Source organism: Rhinopithecus roxellana, chromosome 3 (genome assembly GCF_007565055.1).
Source record: "Rhinopithecus roxellana isolate Shanxi Qingling chromosome 3, ASM756505v1, whole genome shotgun sequence".
NCBI classification, from domain to species: domain Eukaryota; kingdom Metazoa; phylum Chordata; class Mammalia; order Primates; family Cercopithecidae; genus Rhinopithecus; species Rhinopithecus roxellana.
In genome coordinates this window covers 62,687,802-62,711,355 of record NC_044551.1, presented here as the reverse complement: position 1 = coordinate 62,711,355, position 23,554 = coordinate 62,687,802, and the positions used below count along the sequence as shown (strand labels likewise).

Here is a 23,554-nt window from a genome sequence, read left to right as displayed (position 1 = left end):
TTGTAGAATGACGAACTATAGCTAATTAACATATATATTACCTCACAGTTATTATTTTTGTGGCAAAGACACTTTACATTCACTCTCAGCATTTTTCAAGAATACAATATATTGGTTGGGTGTGGTGGCTCACACCTGTAGTCCCAGCACTTTGGGAGGCTGAGGTGGGAGGATTGCTTGAACCCAGGAGTTCAAGACCAGCCTGTGCAACATGGCAAAACTCCATCTTTACAAAAAAAAAAAACCAAAAATTAGCCAAGTGTGGTGGTGCGCACCTATGGTTACCAGCTACTCAGGAGGCTAAGGTGGGAGGATCACTTGGGCCAAGGAGGTTTAGGCTGCAGTGAGCCATGATCATACCACCACAATCCAGCCTGGGTGACAAGAGTGACACTCTGACTCAAAAAAAGAACAAAACCACACACACACACACACACACACACACAATACTACTAATTATAGTCACCATGTCGTAAAATAGAACTCTTGAATTTATTCCTCCTACGTAACAAAATTTTGTATTCTTTGATCAACATCTCCCCTATCACCCAAGCCCATGGTAATCCCATTGTGTGCTCTACTACTATGAGATCAACTTTTTTAGCTCCTATATAAGTAAGAATATGCGATAGTTGTCTTTCTGTGCCTGGCTTATTTCATTTCAAATAAGGTCTTCCAGGTTCATCCATGTTATTGCAAATGACAAAACTTTGTTCTTTTTTATGGCTGAATAATATTTCATTGCGTATATATACCACATTTTCTTCATCCAATGGACAATTAGACTGACACCATACCTTGGTTATTGTGAATAATGCTGCAATAAAACATGGGAGGGAGGACAGATATCTCTTCAACATATTGACTCCATTTTTTTTTTTTTTTTTTTTGAGACAGAGTCTGGCTCTGTCACCTAGGCTGGAGTACAGTGACATGATCTCAGCTCACTGTTATAACCTCCAACACCTGGATTCAAGCAATTCTTCTGCCTCAGCCTCCAGAGTAGCTGGGACTACAGGAATGTACCACCACACTTGGCTAATTTTTTATATTTCTGGTAGAGACGGGGTTTCACCATGTTTGCCAGGCTGGTCTCAAACTCCTGGCCTCAAGTGATCCGCCTGCCTCACCTCCCAAAGTGCTGGGATTATAGGCATGAACCACTGCGCCTGGCCTCGACTTCATATTCTTTGTATATATGTCCAGTAGTGGGACTGCTGGATCATATGGTAGTTCTATTTTTAGGGTTTGTTTTTTGAGACAAGAGTTTTGCTCTTGTTGCCAGGCTGGAGTGCAATGGCATGATCTTGGCTCACCACAACCTCTGCCTCCCAGGTTCAAGTGATTCTCCTGCCTCAGCCTTCCAAGTAGCTGGGATTACAGGCATGCACCACCATGCCCGGTTAATTTTTGTATTTTTAGTAGAGGCAGGGCTTCACCATGTTGGTCAGGCTAGTCTCGAACTCCTAACCTCAGGTGATCCGCCCACCTCGGCCTCCCAAAGTGCTGGGATTACAGGTGTGAGTCACCATGCCCAGCCTATTTTTAGTTGTTTTTTTGTTTTGTTTTGCATTTTCAGTAGAGACGGGGTTTCACTATGTTGCCAGGCTGCTCTCAAACTCCTGACCTCGTGATCTGCCCGCCTTGGCCTCCCAAAGTGCTGGGATTATAGGCGTGAGCCACCGTGCCTGGCCTATTTTCAGTTTTTTAAGGAACCTCTATACTGTTCCTCAAAACAGCGGTGCTAATTTACATTCTTACTAACTGTAAGGATTCCCTTTTTGCCACACCCTGGCCAACACTTGTTATCATTTGTCTTTTTGATAACGGCCATTCTAATTGGTGTAATATGAAATCTCATTGTGGTTTTAAAGTGTTTCCCTGATCATTAGTGTTAAGTCTTAATGTTAAGCAGTTTTTCATATACCTATTGGTCATCTGTATGTCTTCTTTTAAGAAATGTCTATCTGGTCCTTTGCCTTCTAAGACAGCATCTCACTCTGTGCCCCAGGCTGGAATGTAGTGGCATGATCTCGGCTCACTGCAACCTTCCCTTCCCAGGCTCAAACCATCCGCCCATCTCAGCCTCCAAATAGCTGGGACTACAGGTGTGTGCCACTACACCTGGCTAATTTTATCTATTTTTTTTTTTTTTTTTTAAAACAGAATTTTGCTCTTGTTGCCCAGACTGGAGTACAATGGTGCAATCTCGGCTCACAGAAACCTCCGCCTCCCAGGTTCAAGCAATTCTCCTGCCTTAGCCTCCTGAGTAGCTGGGATTACAGACACCTGCCACTGCGCCCAGCTAATTTTTTGTATTTTCAGTACAGGTGGGGTTTTGCCATGTTGGCCAGGCTGGTCTCGATTTCCTGACCTCAGGCGATCCACGCACCTTGGCCGACCAAAGTGCTGGGGTTACAGGCGTAAGCCACCGCGCCTGGCCAATTTTATCTATTTTTTTGTAGAGACAGGGTTTCACCATGTTGCCCAGGCTGGAATTGCCTGTTTTTTAACTGGGTTGTTTTCTTACTATTGCATTCTTTGAGTTCCTTATATATTTTGATCATTAACCCCAATCAGATGTATAATTTACAAATATTTTCTCCCACTATGTAGGTTGGCTCTTCATTCTGTTGTTTCCTTCGCTGTGCAGAGGCTTTCCAGATTTGAGGTAATCCTATTTGTTTATTTTTGCTTTTGTTGCCTATAATCAGGATCTTTAAAAAATAGCTCTGTGATTTGAACAGCTTAGAGATGTGATCTCCGAATCTGAATTTTTAATTAGTGGATAAATGATAAAAGTTAACTTCACCAGCAATTTTACCATCAGTTTCTCTTTTGTGATGTGTATTTTAAGGGCCATATTTCATTAATGATCACCTGTCTGTGGTGCTAATCTTCAAAAGAGAAAACAGAATTTGTGTTGTATTAAAAATATTAGTAATCTACCATATAACTTACCAAAACATCTCCGAAATTTTATTTTTTTGGAGAGGGTCTCGCCCTGTCACCCAAGCTAGACAGGCTAGAGTGCAGTGGGGTGATCACAGCTCACTACACCCTTCACTGCCCGGGCTCAAGTGATTCCCCTACTCCAGCCTCCCGAGTAGCTGGGACTACAGGTGCAAGCCACCACACACAGCTAATTTTTAAATTTTTTTTAGAGACAAGGTATCACTGTGTTGCCTAGGCTGGTCTCAAACTCCTGGGCTCAAGCGATCTTCCCACCTTGGCCACCCAAAGTGCTGGGATTATAGGCATGAGCCGCCATGCCTGGCACAGAAATTTTAAACAGAGTTGACCTTATTAGTGATCAGAAGAAAGGATTAAAGAGTAAATATCTACTTTGATACAATGAAGTGTTTTATCTTATAGCTTTTGTGAGTACTGATACTTAAAGTGTTTAAAATGTTGTGTATTCATAGGCAAAAATAACGTTTATGCAGTGGACATGATGAATCTGTTGGTCAGAATCCAGATATCTTTCCTCTCCTTGCCATTTTTTTTAAGATCACTTCTGTAGTATTTCTGCCAAAAAAATACATATCCTGAATCCAGTCATGAGGAATCACCAGACAAACCCAAACTGAGGGATAATATACACCATAACTGTCCTATATGCCTCTAAAATGTCATGGACAAAGAAAGACTAAAAAACTGTTCCAGATGAAGGGAGACTGAAAACACATGGAAACTTGAATCACTAAATGCACGAGGTTATCTTTCATTGGATTCTGGACAAGAAATGGGGAGTTATCACTTTACAAAGGATATTATTAGGGCTGGGTGCGGTGGCCTGTGCCTATAATCCTAGCACTTTGGGAGGATGAGGCCAGAGGACTGCTTGAGGTCAGGAGTTCAAGACCAACCTGGTCAACATAGCAAGATCCTGTCTCTATTAATTAAAAATAATAATTAAAAAAGGATATTATTAGGACAACTGGCAAAATTTGAATGGGGACTATAAAATAAATGGTATTAATGCTAATTTCCTTATTTGATGTGTATACTGTGGTTATGCAGGAAAATGTCCTTGTTTTTAGCAAGGGTAGACTTAAGTTTTTAAGAATAATGGGATATCATGCCTGCAATTTACTCAAAACTAGTTTAGCAAAATAATACATATATGTGCATGCTTATAAAGAGAGAAAATATAATTAGGCAAATATGGTAAAAAACGTAACAATGAGGAAACTTAGTGAAGGATACACAAGAATTTTTTGTACTATTCTTGCATCTTTACGTTTAAAATAATTTCTTTTTTTTTTTTGATATGGAGTCTCGCCCTGTTGCCCAGGCTGGAGTGCAGTGGCGTCATCTCGGCTCACTGCAAGCTCCACCTTCTGGGTTCTTGCCATTTTCCTGCCTCAGCCTCTCGAGTAGCTGGGACTACAGGCACCCGCCACCACACCCAGCTAATTTTTTATATTTTTAGTAGAGACAGGGTTTCACCGTGTCAACCAGGATGGTCCCGATCTCCTGACCTGGGGATCCACCCGCCTCGGCCTCCCAAAGTGGGATTACAGGCGTGAGCCACCGCGCCCGGCCTAAAATTTCAAAATAAAGTTTAAAAACTAGTGGTTGGGTGTGGTGGCTCATGCCTGTAATTCTGCACTTTGGGAGTCCGAGGTGGGCAGATCACTTAAGGCCAGGAGTTCGAGACCAGCCTGGCCAGGTGTTGTGGCACATGCCTGTAATCCCGGCTACTTTGGAGGCTGAGGCAGAAGAATCACTTGAACCTGGGAGGCGGAGGTTGCGGCAAGTCGAGATCATGCCATTGCACTCTACCCTCAGCAACAAGAGTGAAACTCCGTCTCAAAAAAAATAAATAAATAAAAAGTTTAAAAACTAGGCCGGGCGCGGTGGCTCAAGCCTGTAATCCCAGCACTTTGGGAGGCCGAGACGGGCGGATCACGAGGTCAGGAGATCGAGACCATCCTGGCTAACATGGTGAAACCCCGTCTCTACTAAAGATACAAAAAACTAGCCGGGCGAGGTGGCGGGCGCCTGTAGTCCCAGCTACTCCGGAGGCTGAGGCAGGAGAATGGCGTAAACCCGGGAGGTGGAGCTTGCAGTGAGCTGAGATCCGGCCACTGCACTCCAGCCAGGGCGACAGAGAAAGACTCCGTCTCAAAAAAATAATAATAATAAATAAAATAAAATAAAATAAAATAAAATAAAATAAAAACTAGTGTAATCTTTTGTTTCTTTCTTTTTTTTTTTTTTCGAGCCGGAGACTTGCTCTGTTGCGCGATCTTCGCTCACTGCAAGCTCTGCCTCCCAGGTTCACGCCATTCTCCTACCTCAGCCTCCCAAGTAGCTGGGACTAGGACTACCGGCGCCCGCCACCAGGCCCGGCTAATTTTATTTATTTATTTATTTTGTATTTTTACTAGAGATGGGGTTTTACCATGTTAGCCAGGATGGTCTCGATCTCCTGACTTCGTGATCTGCCCGTCTCGGCCTCCCAAAGTGCTGGGATCACAGGTGTGAGCCACCGCACCCAGCCAAAAACTAGTGTACTCTTAAAGCAATTGGCAAGGAGAACGGAAATCTCTGGATTCTGATCAACAGATTAATCACGACCACTGCCCAAAAGTTATCCCATTTTTGCCTATGAATGTCCAACATTTTCAAAACGTGTGCAGGTGTATACTGCCATAGGCATAGTAATGTTTGTGGCATTATAATTTCATAACATAGAAACATAATGAAAATATACTATTAATAAGCATTTTTGTAATACTGAAATCAACCAAAATATACATCATAAGGTTAAATAAAATGTTTATAAATTTGGAAAAAATGAGTTAGATTTCAATACACTTTAGCATTACTGCTCTGACATTAACTTATAAGACATGAAAGGCTATCCACGATAAGTGATATAAGCAAATCAAAGCTTGCCTCATTCTGCATGTCTCTACATTCACAGAAGAGTATCTGGAAGAGTTTACATTAAAATCTGTCAAAGCCACCTGTGGTTGTAGGGGAAGTACTTTCAATTTTTACTTTAGAAAGTTCTTTTTTTTTTTTTAAGACAGAGTCTCGCTCTGTCGCCCAGGCTGGAGTGCAACGGCCCGATCTCGACTCACTGCAACCTCTGCCTCCCAGGTTCAAGATTCTCCTGCCTCAGCCTCCCGAGTAGCTGGGATTACAGACGTGTGCCACCACGCCCGGCTAATTTTTTTTTTTTTTTTTTTTTTTTTTTTAGCAGAAATGGAGTTTCCCAGTCTTGGCCTCCCAAAGTGCTAGGATTACAGGCATAAGCCACTGTGTCCAGCCCTTTATATATTTCTATATCGTTTGATGCTTTTTGTTTTTTTGAGACAGACCTCACTTTGTCACCCAGCCTGGAGTGCAGGTGTGCGATCTCAGCTCACTGCAGCCTCCACCTCCTGGAGGTGATTCTCCTGCCTCAGTCTCCTGAGTAGCTGGGATTACAAGTGCGTGCCACTGCACCTGGCTAATTTTTGTACTTTTAGTAGAGACAGAGTTTCGCCATGTTGGCCAGGCTACTCTCGAACTCCTAACCTCCAGGGATCTGCCTGTCTTGACCTTCCAAAGTGCTGGGATTACAGGCATGAGGCATCGCAGCTGGCCTGTTTGATGCTTTTTTTAAAAAAACATAAAGGATGTAGAATTATCTGGATCAAAAAATAAAAGGAAAAAAAGTATCTCACTGCATATAGCAATAAGTTAGCCCACAAAAAGATACTGATATAAAACCCTAGTTCTGGCCATGTGCGGTGGCTCATACCTGTAATCCCAGCACTCTAGGGGGCCGAGGCAGGTGGATCACAAAGTCAGGAGATCGAGACCATCCTGGCTAATATGGTGAAACCCCGTCTCTACTAAAAATACAAAAATTAGCCAGGTGTGGGGGCACGCACCTGTGGTCCCAGCTACTCCGGAGGCTGAGGCAGGAGAATCGCTTGAACCCAGGAGGCAGAGGTTGTAGTGAGCTGAGATCACACCACTGCACTCCAGCCTGGGCGATAGAGCAAGACTCCATCTAAAAAAATAAAATAAATTAATGAAAAACCCTACTTCTTAAAAGAAAAGAAAAACTTATGTTATTACCTTGATTTCTCATTGGAATGGTTAGTAGAGCAAGGTATGGCAATAGCTGAGTTTGGAGGCATAAAGCTGGCAGGCAGAAATCAGGAAAAAGTGCTTTTGCTGCCAGGCAATTTTCCCGATACTGTATAGAAAAGAAAAAAAAAGATGAAAGGAAAAATGAAATTAAAAATATGTATTCCTAGACAAACTAAGTTTACTATATAAATGTACACAATAAGTTTATATTAACTTGTGGGTTTATATACCACAAATATACTTTTAATAGCTTATTTAAGTAGTCCTTTATAGTTTTTCTAACATTGTCTAATAAAGTATTTTACCTACACAACTATTTCACATTCGATGAACAAGAATTTTTAAAAGACGTTGAATGTATAAGAAAACCAAATTTAAAACTCAAAGGAATTATTTATGAGCACATACACATCACAAATTACATGAAAATATTATTTTTCAATGAAATAATTTGTTTTCTGTAGTCAACATAATGTTACGCTGAGCAAGAGAAAAGCATAATCCCTGCCTTCCAGAAGCTAACAGTCTTAGATAATTTATATGTAGCTACAAGGCAAAATTAATATATATGCCATAAAAGACAAAGCAGGCCGGGCGCGGTGGCTCACACCTGTAATCCCAGCACTTTGGGAGGCTGAGGCAGACAGATCACGAGGTCAAGAAATTGAGACCATCCTGGCTAACATGGTGAAACTCTGTCTCTACCAACAATATAAAAAATTAGCCGGGCGTGGTGGCATGCGCCTGTAGTCCCAGTTACTCGGGAGGCTGAGGCAGGAGAATTGCTTGAACCTGGGAGGTGGAGCTTGCAGTGAGCCGAGATCACGCCACTGCACTCCAGCCTGGGCGACAGGGCGAGACTCTGTCTCAAAAAAAAAGACAAAGCAAGTCAATGAGATATAAATTGCTTAAAAATGATTAAATTCTCCAAGAAATCTGTTGGAAAAAATGTCCTAGGTAATAAATTATAGGGTAATTTTCAGCTGTATGATTTTAGAACCGGAAGACATCTCAGAGACGACCCAGTCCAGGGGTCATGAATTCAGATATTACAGAATTCAAGCAGGCAATATAAGTGAATGAACCAGCTGGGGACAGTGGGACCTACTACTCTCATCTCAAAGGGGCAGATGCTACATGGCGAGGTGATTGCTGCCATGCAGAAATACGAGCCAGTGTTATACTTCACTTTCCTTTTGTTTTTTTGAGAGATGGGGGTCTCCCTCTGTTGCCCAAGCTGGAGTGCAGTGGCACAATCATTGTTCACTGCAAACTCTGCCTCCCAGGCTTAATCAATCCTTCCAATTCAGCCTCCCAAGTAGCTGGCACTAGGTAGGAAAAACAAAAAAAAATTTTGTTTTTCTTTTTACTTGTAGATTTGGGATCTCACTATGTTGCCCAGGCTGGTCTTAAACTCCTGGTGTGTGCCACCACACCCAGCTAATTATTTTTTTTTATAGAGATGGGGTTTTACCATATTGCCCAGGCAGGTCTCAAACTCCTGGGCTCCAGTGATCCTTCCACATCAGCTTTCCAAAGTGCTTGGAATACAGGTGTGAGCCACTGCACCTGGCCTTTTTTTTTTTTTTTCCCTACTAAGAGATTCCAGAAATTCTGAAGCTAGAAATTCGTATCTAATTTTTTTTTTTCCCTGAGACGGAGTCTCATTATGTCACCCAGGATGGAGTGCAGTGCAGTGGCATGATCTTGGCTCACTGCAACCTCTGCCTCCTGGGTTCACACGATTCTCCTGCTTTAGCCTCCTGAGTAGCTGGGATTACAGGAGCGCATCACTACACCCGGCTAACTTTTGTACTTTTAGTAGAGATGGGGTTTCACCATGTTGGTCAGGCTGGTCTTGAACTCCTGACCTCGTGTTCTGCCCGCCTTGGCCTCCAAAAAGTGCTGGGATTACAGGCGTGAGCCACCGCGCCCAGTCGAAATTCATATCTTGTAATCATTAGTCTGATTTTTAAAGATTGGCAATTCATTTTGAAAACTTTGTTGTGTATTTTGTCTTCAACTTGTGTGCCACCCATTTTTTACCTCTAAATAATTCAATCATCTACATTTTTTGCTGTGGAGAGTAAGAACACATTAGGTGAATACCTTGTCCACATAGAGGCAAGGCCAAGATTTCCTCTCCTTTCTTTGATTAATTTAAATTGACAAGCTCTCTATTTATAGTATACAATATGATGTTCTGAAATATGTATATATGGTAGAATGGCTAAATCAAGCCAATTAACATATGCATTACCTTACATACATGTATTTTTGTGTGTGTGGTGAGAACACTTAAAATCTACTGTTTTAGTGATTTTCTTTTTTTTTGAGACGGAGTCTTGCTCTGTCTCCCAGGCTAGAGTGCAGTGGCGCGATGTCAGCTCACTGCAAGCTCCACCTCCTGGGTTCACGCCATTCTCCTGCCTCAGCCTCCAGAGTAGCTGGGATTACAGGCGCCCGCTGCCACGTCCGACTAAATTTTTGTATTTTTAGTAGAGACAGGGTTTCACTGTGTTAGCCAGGATGGTCTTGATCTTCTGACCTTATGATATGCCCACTTTGGCCTCTCAAAGTGCTGGGATTACAGGCATGAGCCACCACACCCGGCGGTGATTTTCAAATACATGATACATTGTTATTTTATTTTATTTTATTTTTGAGACGGAGTCTCGCTCTGCCGCCCAGGCTGGAGTGCAATGGCCGGAACTCAGCTCACTGCAAGCCCCGCCTCCTGGGTTCATGCCATCCTCCTGCCTCAGCCTCCCGAGTAGCTGGGACTAAAGGCACCCGCCACGTCGCCCGGCTAGTTTTTTGTATTTTTTTAGTAGAGACGGGGTTTCACCGTGTTAGCCAGGATGGTCTCGATCTCCTGACCTCGTGATCCGCCCGTCTCGGCCTCCCAAAGTGCTGGGATTACAGGCTTGAGCCACCAGCGCCCGGCCGATACATTGTTATTAATAGTCACAATGTTATATAATGTATCTCTTGAACTTAAAACTTATTTCTCCTGGCTGGGCACTGGCATGGTGACTCACACCTGTAATCCCAGCACTTTGGGGGGCCGAGGCATGTGGATCATGAGGTCAAGAGATCTAGACCATCCTGGCTAACATGCTGAAACCTCGTCTCTACTACAAATACAAAAATTAGCTGGGTAAGGTGGCGCACACCTCTAGTCCCAGTTACTAGGGAGGCTGAGGCAGAAGAATTGCTTTAACCTGGGAGGCAGAGGCTGCAGTGAGCCAAGATTGCGCCACTGCACTCCAGCTTAGCGTAGAGCGAGGCTCAGTCTCAAAAACAAAAAACAAAAAAAAACTTATTCCGCCTGCCTAACTGAAATTTTATATACTAGGGATTTCAATTTTCCAGTCAGCATTCTCAGGTTGAACTAGGGTTTATTTATTTACAAATTTTTTCTTTTTCTTATAGATACGGGATCTCACTATGTTGCCCAGGCTGGTCTCAAACTCCTGGGCTCAAGTGACCCTCTTGTTTTGGCCTTCCACAGTGCTGGGATTACAGGTGTGAGCCACCATGCCTGGCCCTAAAGTTTGTTTTTAATTGAAACTAAAATATAACTATGCAGCTAGGCACAGTGGCTCACGCCTGTAATCCTAGCACTTTGAGAGGCCAAGGCAGGTGGACCACTTGAGGTCAGGAGTTCAAGAAGAGCCTGGCCAACATGGCGAAACCCCGTCTCTACTAAAAATACAAAAATTAGCTAGGCATGGAGGCACATGCCTGTAGTCCTAGCTACTCGGGAGGTTGAGGTGAGAGAATTGCTTGAACCTAGGAGGCGGAGGTTACAATGAGCCGAGATGGCACCACTGCACTCCAGGATGGCAACAGCATGACTCTGCCTCAATTAAAAAAATAAATAAATAATAAAATATGGTCCGGCACGGTGGCTCACGTTTGTAATCCCAGCACTTTGAGAGGCCGAGGTGGGAGGATCACGAGGTCAAGAGATCGAGACCATCCTGGCCAACATGCTGAAACCCTGTCTCTACTAAAAATACAAAAAATTAGCCGGGCGTGGTGGCTAGCACCTGTAATCCCAGCTACTTGGGAGGTTGAGGCAGGAGAACTGCTTGAACCCGGGAGGCAGAGGTTGCAGTGAGCCGAGATCGTGCCATTGCACTCCAGCCTGGGCAAAAAGAGTGAAACTCCGTTTCAAAAAATAAAAAAATAAAAAATAAAATGTAACTATGCTTTGATTCCAATAAAACTGAACTAATAAAATATGTATATGTTTTCAAATTTTGATGGTCTTTTTTCCCTTAAAAAATTGTACAAGCATTTAAGAGTAACCTTTTTATGTTTAATAAAAACTCAGAATCTAATTGTGGACCTTAGCAACTATTTCATTAAAAATGAAACATTTTTTCCTTTGTTATGTTTTAAAGAAAATAACTGCTTTGAGTTATAATTCACATACTATAAAGTTCACATATTCAAAGTATACAATTCTTTTTTTTTTTTTACCTTTTTATATATTAGAAACCACTGAGGTTTGTGCAAGGGTCGAAAACTTGATCCTCCTCCTTGGCAATGAGCATATCCTCGGGCTTTGTTGGAATGTATCACACCTCTCGTAGCTATAGATGTGCTATATTCCCTGAGTAAAGAGCGTGTCTAACAAATGAGACAAGATGTGAAAGAAAATAGATTTATAAAAGAGCATTACTGGTATTCCTGATACATATAAAATACTAACCGTATTTAGTTTCTATGTGTTCACTTTCTTCAACATCACTACAGCCTTATAAATAACAGCACTATAAATTTATCTAATGCAAATTCCACTGGGACATATCAATCAAATTAAATGTGTAAACCCTGAGTGGATCTTGGACAGGGGCGGGGGAAACAACTTTGAATACATTTTTGAGGCAAATGAGGAAATCTGAATAGGGAGAATATATTGCTAGATTAGTGTTAACTTTCTTTGGAAAGTTAATTACATAACTTATTAGTTAATGTAATTAGTTAATATAATTAAAATATAATTGAAACTAAAATATGACTATGCAGCTGGGCACAGTGGTTCACGCCTGTAATCCCAGCACTTTGGGAGGCCAGTTATATTAACTAGTTATAGTTTAGTTTCAGTTGGGTATGATAATGCTATGGTAGTTGTAACAGAACAATGTCCTTATGTTGCTTAAGTATTAAGTGCCATGATGTTCACAATTATTAATACTTGCCAATTATCCAGCCAGAAACAAATATGTAAATATATAGAGAGATAAAGAAAAAGTGGCAAAATATGCAAACTGCCAAACAAAAGTTAAGGATATGCAGCTATTCATTGAACTATCATTATTTTTTTCAATTTTTAATTTGTGTGGGTACCTAGTAGCTGTATATATTTATGAGTTACAGGAGTTATTTTGATACAATGCGTAATAATTACATCAAGGTAAATGGGGTATCCACTACCTCAAGCATTTATCCTTGGTGTCACAAACAAATCAATTATACTCTTTTCATTATTTTGTATTATTATTTAAAACAGGGTCTCGGTCTGTTGCCCAGTCTGGAGTGCGGTGGCACGATCACAGCTCACTGTAACCTCAAACTCCTGGGCTCAAGTGATTCTCCCACCTCAGCCTCCCAAGTAGCTAGGACTACAGGTGCATGCCACCACACCCAGCTAATTTTTAAAATCTCTTCTAGAGATGGGGTCTGGCTGTGTTTCCCAGGCTGTTCTCAAACTTCTGGCCTCAAGTGATCTTCCTGCCTTGGACTCCCAAAGTGCGGAATTAGTGGCAGGAATCACCACTCCTGGTTCACTGTACTATCCTTTTAATTTATTTATAGGTTGGAAAATTTCAAAATAAAAAAGAAACAATTATTTTAAACGTTAAGCAAATGCAACTGCTGAGTAATGAAGCTCTATATCATAAATGGTTTTTCTGTGTCTTTTCTAATTTTACTTATTACTGCTATTTCAGTGTTTTAATTTTTTGAGACAAGGTCCAGCTCTATTGCTGCCCAGGCTGGAGTGCAGCGGTGTGATCTCAACTCACTGCAACCTCTGCCTCCCGGGCTCAAGCCATCCTCCCACCTCAGCCTCCTGAGTAGCTGGGACCACCACACTCAAGCAATCTTCTTGGCATTTTTTGAAGAGATAGGGTTTCGTCATGTTGCCTCAGCTGGTCTCGAACTCATGAGCTCAAGTGATCCACCTGCCTCGGCCTCGTTAAGTGCTGGGTTTACAGGTGTGACCCACTGAGCCCGGCCTTATTTTAGTATTTATAACACACAGAAACATTAGCATATCAAAACAGTGTTGTCCAACAAAACTTCCTGCAATGATGGAAATGTTTTGTATCTGGGCTGTTCAATAAAGTAGCCATCAGCCACATGCAATACTGGAGATGTGGCTAGTATGACTGAGGAACTGAATTTTTAAGTAAATTTAAATAGCTACATGTGGTTGGTGGCTGTTGCACTGGTAAGGGCAGTGTTAAGACGTTAAGAACAAAACACAAATTTTATAGTAAATAGTTTAAAATATGTAAAAGAAATAAATTTTTAAAACTTGCAGAAAGTGTAGCAACATGTACAGTTCTTTCTCTTGTATCTACTTTTTAATGGTTGTCATATTTTGAGTATGTATTAATTTTAAAATCAGAAAATAAGCTGGGGCCACGCATGGTGGCTCACGCCTGTAATCCCAGCACTTTGAGAGGCCAGGGCAGGCAGATCACTTGAGCTCAGGAGCTCAAGACCAGTATGGATAACATGGTGAAACCCTGTCTCTACCCAAAAAAAAAAAAAAAAACCAGCTAGGGATAGTGGTGCTTGCCCGTAGTCCCAGCTACTGGATGGGGGAGTGCCTGAGGTTGGAGGAAAGCTTGAGCCCAGAAGGTCAAGGTTGCAGTGAGCAACACTTTGTATCACTGGACTCCAGCATGGGCAAAAAAGTAAGATACTGTCTCGGGAAAAAAAAAGGAAAATAAGCTGGGCATGGTAGTGTGTGTTTGTATTTCTAACTACTTGGAAGGCAGAGAGGAGAGGATCCCCTAAGCCCAGTAGTTCAAGACCAGCCTGGGTAACATAGCTGTAGCTACAGCCTCTTCTCCAAAAAAAAAAAAAAAAAACCCATAACCACAAAACCAGAAAATTTAGAGATAGGAGTGGTGGTTCACGCTTGTTGTTAATCCCAGCACCCAGCACTTTGGGAGGCTCAGGCGAAAGGACTGTCTGAGCCCAGGAATTTGAGACTAGCCTGAGCTGGTCTAGTGAGACCCTGTCTACACACACACACACACACACAAAGAAAATAACTTTAGAAACAATTGGTACTATATTATCAGCAGAAAAATCAGATTTGCTACTGAAGCTTCATTATAAACACTGAGTTGGATACATTAACTTTAGCATAGTTATGAAGAAGAGTCACATAAAATAATGTCAGGCAATTAGGGATAAAAGTAAACTTTCTTTTCTTAATTCTAAGGAAATACTTATAAACATTTTGAGTCAAATGGTCTTACATTCCAGTCACCACTGAGGATATCTGCAAAACTTAGAAATTCACTGGCTCTCACAATATCATCAATATCCATGAAGAAATCTATGTAGTTTTGGTGAAGATATAAATTAAATAAGTCTCCAGGCATGTGTGACATTTCTACTATCTCCTATAAAAACAAGCATATATACTTAAATTTGGCAAAAATGCAATGGTCAAATATATATGCACACAAATAATATATCCTTTGTAACCTCTACTAAGTGTCATTAAAGAACTTACCTCAGGTTCAACAAGTAATGTATCCCGTTCATATTCTGATAAATGAGAGGGCAACCGAGGTGAGTCTAATTCTGTTAAAGATGCTCCTATAAAAAATTGCTGAAATTATTAAAGATAATACCTTCTTTATAATTATATAGCACCAGTCATTTGAAGAGTCTGAAAATTTTAGACATACAATACCAACATAGTAAGCAAACTGTTCAAAAATAATAAATAAAAACAACTGGAAGCAAGCACCTATTTTATCCATATTAGCAAGAACTAAATTAAGAATTCTGATGCTTAGATTATGGCTTTTCTAGACTTAAAATATTCCACTTCCTAATGCACTCCCATTTCACCTTTTCCAGCTTTGGATTGCTTTCTTCCCTTGATCTCTCATCTCAATACAGTGTTCTTTACTCTTTTATCTACTATGTACGAAGATGTTGCTCTCTACATGAAAGAATACGAATTCCATTTGCTAATGCAAGAGACGATGAACATTATGTTGGGGAGGAAAAGAAAGGAGAGAAAGAAAAGAATCAGGTGGGAATAGTCACTCAGGTTCAAAATAAGAGGATCCAGTGACAGAGGAGTGTCTTCACTGCCATCTAAGTGATGCCCATTTTTCTCAGATGGTATGGAGGTTTCCATTCAGAAATCCCAATTTCTTTCCTTCAGCATCATCAGACTGAGCACAGGCATTTGGTATCAAAAGGAGGGACTATTTGGGACACTAAAATGGGCAACAGGGAATGAAAGAACCGAGAGGGAGCAGTCATCAAAAAAGACAGAAAAGGCAATAAACATCTCTGGTTGCGAAGTCAGAAAGCTTGTAAAGTAGAGAAACACAAGAGGATTGAAAGAAACTTTAAACTACCTGGTAATTTGTCTAAGGCTCTGTTGGCTGGACCCCAGTGTTAAGAGGGCTTTAGGCTACCAATACTTGCCACAAAAGTCTAGATGATCTGCTCTCTTACCTTCTGCAAACTATAAGGATTTACACACATGGATATGGCCTGCAATAGCATGTTTTTACTTTTAATCCTGCTCATGGTCAGAAAATATTCTATTTTCCTACTATGTCTTAGGCCTAGGCAAACAGTATCTGACCTAGCTCTAACTCTTAGAGCAGAACCAAAATACATGACATTTTTTTAAAAGTGACATTTTATTTCCATTTTAAGACTATGTGATATCCAACAGATTTAAAAAATGTAAAAATTTCTTACTTTTACAATACAGAATTTTCCCCAAAGCTCTGAAGAGAAACAGAGAAACATCTTTGCCACCAATAGCTTGGACCTCTTGATTTTCAAAAACCCTATCAGGTTTTTTTCTTCGTTTTGATTTTGACAGCACAGCATCCGATTTTAAAGACATTCCTTTTTTCCTTGGCCATAAGTTGTTTTCTCCTGAATAATATACACCCAAGTGACAATATTTAAATTAAAATATGAAAATTAAAACTAAGAACACTTCAGATATAGTTACACTAAATATTCTAATTAAAATATGTTTTCCTAATAAACAAAAATTACAAACGACATTAACCGAGTCAGAATCTTCTTTGGGTTACTAACACTAAAATGGAATAAAATGTTATCTGCAAGTTATTTCATAATGCAGATTTCAAACTTTCACATGCACAAAAGCACAATCTCCAATATAGGTTGACATTCCTGATCCAAAAATTCAAACTCCAAAATGCTCCAAAATATGAAACCTGCAGTGCCAACAAGATGCTCAAAGGCAATGGTCATTGGAGCACTTTGTATTTCAGATTTTCAGACGAGGGATTTTCAATTGGTATAATGCAAATATTCCAAAATCTAAAAAAAAATCTGCAATCCTTCTATTCCCAAAAATTTCAAATAAAGGATATTCAACCTGTACTGTCACATCGCCTTGGTTTCTCATCATGTTATGTGCAAGGTACTGTTCCTGGCATGTGATACATTTGAATTTAATCTTCATAACAACCCGGTGAAGGGAGAATTTTTTTTTTTTTTGAGATGGAGTCTCACTCTGTTGCCCAGGCTGGAGTGCAGTGGTGCGATCTCGGCTCACCACACCCTCTGCCTCCTGGGTTCAAGCAATTCTCCTGCTTCAGCCTCCCAAGCAGCTGGGATTACAGGCATATGCCTGGCTAAATTTTTTTATTTTCAGCAGAGATGGCGTTTCACCATGTTGGCCAGGCTGGTCACGACCTCCCAACCACCCGACTTAGCCTCCCCAAGTGCTGGGATTACAGGTGTGAGCCACCATGCCTGGCCTTTTTTTTTTTTGACACAGGGTCTGGCTCTATCAACCAGTCTGGAGTACAGTGGCGCAATCATAGCTCACTGAAATCTCAACCTTCAGGCTCAAGTGATCCTCCCACCTCAGCCTCTCAAGCAGTCGGGATTACAGGTATGCATAACTATGCTGGCTATATATATATTTTTTTCATTAGAGATGCGGTCTCGCTATGTTGGGCTGGTATCAGACTCTTGAGGTTGAAGCTTCCTTCTACCTCAGTCTCCTATAGTGTTGGGATAACAGGTGAGAGCCACTGCACCTGACCAATTATTATTAGTCAGTTAATGAAATGAGATACAAAAATGTGAAGTAATTGGCTCAAGGTCATCAGTGATGAATGACTGGAATCCAGGCAGTCTGGTTCTGCAATGTATGTTTAACAACCTCTCTACTGATGTTGAGAGTATCCAATTTATGAATACGCATGTGATCAAATTTCTCGGGTTTATAATTTTTTTTCTTAATTTTTTTGTAGAGACAAGGTCTTGTTATGTTGCCCAGGCTGGTTTCAAACTCCTAGGCTCAAGTGATCCACCCACCTTGGCTTTAGGCATGAGTCACCATGCTTGCCCCAAGTTTCATTTTTAAGTCTCCTATTTAGAACTCAAGAGTGCATGACTTAAAAGCTACCTCGAACAGCAGAAAGAGCACAGGATCTGGATTTGAATCAAAGTACTGTCTATCTCATTAGGTTGATATGAGAATTAAATGAAAAAAACATAATTGCTAACATAGTTCTTGGCCCACTCTTTAATGTCAATTTGTCAATGTTAAGCATTAAGTAAGTAGTCTGCTAATTGCCTTCTGAAGGAGGACTATACAGTAAACCATGATCATTACAGTAAAAATGTAACTCACTGCCATTAGTGAAACTATCTTTTTACTACATCTTTTTACATATTAACAGGAAATTTATTAAACATCTCATAAATTTACATGTTTCAATATTAACAGGAAATAAATTTATTAAACATGTCTCATAAATTATTATAAAAATAATTTCAGGCTGGGCACGGTGGCTCATGCCTGTAATCCCAGCACTTTGGGAGGCCGAGGAGGGCGGATCTTGAGGTTAGGAGATCGTAACCATCCTGGCTAAGACAGTGAAACCCCATCTCTATTTAAAATACAAAAAAATTAGCCGGGCTCAGTGGCAGGCGCCTGTAGTCCCAGCTACTCAGGAGGCTGAGGCAGAATGGCGTGAAACCGGGAGGAAGAGCTTGCAGTGAGCCGAGATCACGCCATGCACTCCAGCCTGGGCGGCAGAGTGAGACTCCGTCTCAAAATAAATAATAATAATTTCAAAAGTATTATTAAACTGATTAATGGCTGGCCATTTATTGAGCACTTAATATTAATCAAGCACTGTAAGAAGCACTCTGTAGGTATCACCTCACATATTCTTCATAGAACCCTAAGAAGTTAAGTGTTCACATGAAAGGTGAGAAAACAGAGGCACAGAAACATAGAGTCACCTGCATAGGACTATATAACTGCTAAGTGGCAGAGGCAGAATTTTTATCCAGGAAATCTTGTTCTAAATTAACTTTGAAAGGTAAACTATCTCAAACAGAAACAAGGATATATACTACAACATATTCATAGAAGGGTATATATGCATGAGTATATATTTAATTTTAAGCCACTGTCTCAATAATAAAGAAGGATAAATAGGTATAGACCAAACATAAGTTAAAATGTTTGATTTCATTGAATGAATTAAGAGAAAGTCAGTCACCTATATAATGCCACATGACTGTATCTTCCATAGTTACCTTTTGAAGAAGAAAACTGGAGGCTGTTTATTGCACTTCTGATATCACCAGAACATCCTTGGCAGAGCAACTCTAGAGAAGTTTTGTCAGGGACAGTAATTTTTCCTCCATTCTAAAATAAGAAAATTAAATTTTTAAAAAAGTATTTTCTTAAAAATAATAACAAAAAATCCCAACCTATTTTCTAAACTTAATTAAAGTAAATTAGATTCTTTTAAACTTAAATACTAAAAAGGGCTGGGAATGGTGGCACATTCCCATAATCTCAGCAATTTAGGAGGCTGAGGTAGGAGGATCACTTCAGCTCAGGAGTTTGAGACCAGCCTAGGCAAGGTAGTAAGACCTCATCTCTACAAAAAATCAAAACAATTAGCTAGGCATGGTGGCATGCGCCTGTATTCCCTGCTACTCAGGAGGCTGAAGTGGGAGGATCACTTGAGCCCTGGAGATGAAGGCTGCAGTGAGCTATGATCTTGCCACTGCACTCTAGCCTGGGCTATAGAGCCAGAAAAAAAAAAAAATTATCTTAAAATAATAAAAAAAAACTAAAAAGCCTCCATGTTAAACACTGGTCTATGATTGGTACAAGCTTCAATGACTTATTACAGTTTAAGGTATACTTTCAGGAAATATTAAATAATGTATTGTTTTACTTTTTCACTTTGACCAGGTTGTATTTTGAAGTTTTTACTCTCTCACTAACATACAAATATGTAACATATATATGTACACACACACACAAAAACCCTCAAAATGCAATACAATGTGATAGAACTAAATATACACAAAATAATCTGACAAATTTACGAAATTTACATGAAAATTCCTTTACTAAGGTTTTCAACACATTATACAGTCTGGTGAGGATGAAAAAGCCACAATTACACCAATTATTTCTTCTTCTTTTTTAAACCGGAGCCACTTGAACTAATCAATTCACTAAAAAAAAAAAATTTTTGTTTTGACACAAGGTGTTACTATATCACACCTAGGCTGGTCTTGAGCTCCCTGGCTCAACCAATCCTCCCACCGCTGTCAGCCTTTGTAGCTGGGACTACAGGCATGCACCATGGCTCAATTTGCAGTTCTCACGCTTATAGTAGAGAATGTAGATTTTCTTTTAGAGACAGGGTCTAGCTCTGACCACGACAGACTACAGTCATGTCATCTAGATCACTGCAGTCTCAAACTCCTAGGCTCCAGTGATCATCCTGCCTCAGGCTTCTGAGTAGCTGGGACTACAGGAGCATACCACCATGACCAGGTAATTGTTTTTTCTTATTTTGGGGGGGGGATATGGAGTTTCGCTCTTGTTGCCCAGGAAGGAGCGAAGTAGTGCAATCTCGGCTCACTGCAACCTCCACCCCCTGGGTTCAAGAGATTCTCCTGCCTCAGCTTCCTCAGTAGCCAAGATTATAGGCACCCGCCACCACACCCAGCTAATTTTGTATTTTTATTACAGATGAGGTTTCACCTGTTGGCCAGGCTGGTCATGAACGCCTGACCTCAGGTGATACACCCACCTCGGCTTCCCAAAGTGCTAGGATTACAGGTGAGAGCCACCGCACCTGACCCATTAAATATTTTCAAAACACTAATGGCATAATAATTCATCACAGTAATTGCTTCCTATATTACAGGACATTTTTCACTATTAATATCTATTATTTATTCAGTTAGGTGCTCTACATTAACGTGTTTAATCCTCAAAACAACCTCTCCCTTGCAGATTTCCCTCAGTTCCTGTGGTCCTAGCAGTGCAACAAAAATTATGTTTCATGCAAGATTTGGTTGATTTATACCAGTAGGATTCCCTAGAACCATGATGCCGAGAGCAGAAGGTGCATCAGTTTTTTTTAACATCATCTTTAAATTTGAGATATAGAAAAAAATGACGTACTAGAAGTGAAAGGAGGCCGGGCACATAGGCGCATGCCTGAAATCTCAGCACTTTCAGAGGCTGAGGAGGGAGGATCACTTGAGCCAGGAATTTAAGACCAGCCTGGGCAATACAGGGAGACCCTGTCTCTAAAAAATAAAAATAAAAAAATTAGCCAGGCATGGTGGTACGAGCCTGTAGTCCCAGTTGCTTGGGAGGTTGAGGTGGAAGGAACACTTGAGCCCAAGAGGTCGAGGCTGCAGTGAGCAATGATTATGCCACTATAGCCCAGCCTGAGCAACAGAGTGAGGACCCTGTCTCAAAAAAAAAAAAGTGACAACAGCTGTATATGAATGTAAATATACTTTACAATACTGAACCGTATCTTTGAAAATGGTTAAGATGATAAATTTTATGATACATGTTTTTCACTACAATTTTAAAAAATGTCAAAATAAAAAAGTGACAGCAGGATAATAGGAAGAGTTGAATTGCTGATAACTACCACACCTACATGCCAGAAAACATGTTCTTGATGATAGACACAATTTAGAACAGTAAACCAAGCAAAACAAAAATTTACCTCAATGTGAAAGTGAAAGTTTAATAGAAAAATACTAAAATATTAAAGATTTTTAAAATCAGTATTTCCTACATTTTCTAAAACGACATGCATGCCTTATGAGTATAATAAAATGCTTTAATTCTAAAAAATTAAAATAATACATGTCTCCAACTCCTTCAGTTTACATAATACTATTTAAGCTGGGCTTTCTATAGTTATCAAGTAAGGTTTAATTAATCAGAGACTTACCTTGTTAGCTTCTATAGTCACTATTCGATTAAGAAATTTCATCATAATTGTTGGTGCCACAGGGTTGAAACTAAAAGTTTTATAAAGAAAGACAGCAGTTAAATGATTAATTTAAAAATATAATACGTATGTGACCTTTATAAGCAGAAATTTCTTTCTTACCTAATATTTGAGATAGAACACTCTTCCTGAATTTCTTTGGGAAACAATAACCTTTGATTATTATCTCCACTGAGACTGTCCGAGATTACAAATATAAGAGGACATCGACCAATCCTCACATACTTCCTAAAATAACAAAATACAGCAATGTTGAAATTTAAGCCACTTCTCGTTTAATTTGGAGTTTTAGAATACTTCACTGAAACCTACCTTAGAACTTCATGTAAAGTATGAGAATCCCGATAAAACTGGTTAGGTAAATCCTATTGAAAATAAAAAATAAATAATAGTATAGTTTTATTCCATTGCAAATTTATTTTTCAGATTTATTGAGATAGGCAAAAATATATTTATACAATGTATTTTAAACAGAACTTTCATAGAAGTGAAACATGAAATAGATGATACTCCAAACAGTAATATACATCAAAGGGGATCCCAATTTTTAGACCAAATTTCTTACAGTTGCTTTCCAGTTACAGTATTTTCACTAGGAAGTAATTTTCCAAACTTTTCTTTTGTTTTTCTATACTTAAACCATTAAAATTTTAACGTTCCTTATCCTACAGCTATTCCATTCAAGTTTACTAAAAAAGACTTTAGGTTTCTATTACAAAGCCTTTGTGTTGTATTTTACCAATATCACTACTATACAATTAACATTATCATGTAAGATATATCTCACAACTGTTTACTCAATACCTACAGCAAGATTTTAAAAGTTGGCTGGGTGCAGTGGCTCACATGTGTAATCCCAGCACTCGGGAGGCCAAGGCAGGCAGATTACCTTGAGGTCAGGAGTTCGAGACCAGCCTGGCCAACATGGCAAAACTCCATCTCTACTAAATATATAAAAATTAGGCCGGCATGGTGGCAGGTTCCTGTAATCCCTGCTACTCGGGGGAGGCTGAGGCATGAGAATTGTTTCAACCCAGGAGGCGGAGGTTGTAGTGAGCCAAGACTGCACCACTGCACTCCAACCTAGGGGTTAAAGCAAGACTCTTGTCTCAAAAAAAAAAAAAAAAAAAAGATTTTAGGCTGAGCACAATGGCTCATGCCTATAATCCCAGCACTTTGGGAGGCCATGGTGGGCGGATCACGAGGTATCAGGAGATCCACACCATCCTAGCTAACATGGTGAAACTCCGTCTCTACTAAAAAATACAAAAAATTAGCCGGGCATGGTGGCGGGTGCCTGTAGTCCCAGCTACTGGGGAGGCTGAGGCAGGAGAATGGTGTAAACCTGGGAGGTGGAGCTTGCAGTGAGCCAAGATCGCGCCACTGCACTCCAGCCTGGGTGACACTGACAGAGCAAGACTCCATCTGAAAAAAAAAAAAAAACAACAGATTTTAAAAGTTGTCCTTACTTCAACCAGAATTATCTTCTTATCAGTTCTCAGATCATCTCCAAGCATTTGTAACTTGTTATACTTCGTCGCTCTTAGTAGAAACTCTTTGAAAACTGCTATCTGAGACTGATAGGGAAACATATGGAAGCTTGATTCTGAAAGGAAACACATAACCACTTTTATTTTCAACAAATTATATACATTAATATTAAACAACTGTATGCACAGACACACACATTTGATGCATCTCACAATACTGTAGACTGTTTCCTAATTAGGAAAAATCATTTAAATTTAAAATAGGATATTCCTTTCAAAAGACAAGAGTCAACACGTAGCCAGGTGCAGTGGCTCACGTCTATAATCCCAGCACTTTCGGAGGCTGAGGCGGGTGGATCACTTGACCTCAGGAATGCAAGA

General features: G+C 40.2%; 1 protein-coding gene across 6 annotated transcripts in view; it reads right to left on the bottom strand.

Moving 5' to 3' along the window:
• Positions 1–23,554, bottom strand: part of RAD17 (RAD17 checkpoint clamp loader component) — a 46,008-nt gene that overhangs the window by 7,462 nt on the left and 14,992 nt on the right. For all 6 annotated transcript variants that reach the window (XM_030927197.1, XM_010380225.2, XM_010380226.2 and 3 more), the window contains 10 exons: positions 23,153–23,289; positions 21,996–22,048; positions 21,786–21,911; positions 21,624–21,693; positions 18,931–19,042; positions 16,087–16,269; positions 14,870–14,955; positions 14,610–14,756; positions 11,590–11,739; positions 7,084–7,204 (listed from right to left, as the gene is read on the bottom strand). In XM_030927197.1, the coding sequence (XP_030783057.1) occupies positions 7,084–7,204; positions 11,590–11,739; positions 14,610–14,756; positions 14,870–14,955; positions 16,087–16,269; positions 18,931–19,042; positions 21,624–21,693; positions 21,786–21,911; positions 21,996–22,048; positions 23,153–23,289 (1,185 nt within the window). The remainder of the gene's footprint in view (positions 1–7,083; positions 7,205–11,589; positions 11,740–14,609; positions 14,757–14,869; positions 14,956–16,086; positions 16,270–18,930; positions 19,043–21,623; positions 21,694–21,785; positions 21,912–21,995; positions 22,049–23,152; positions 23,290–23,554) is intronic.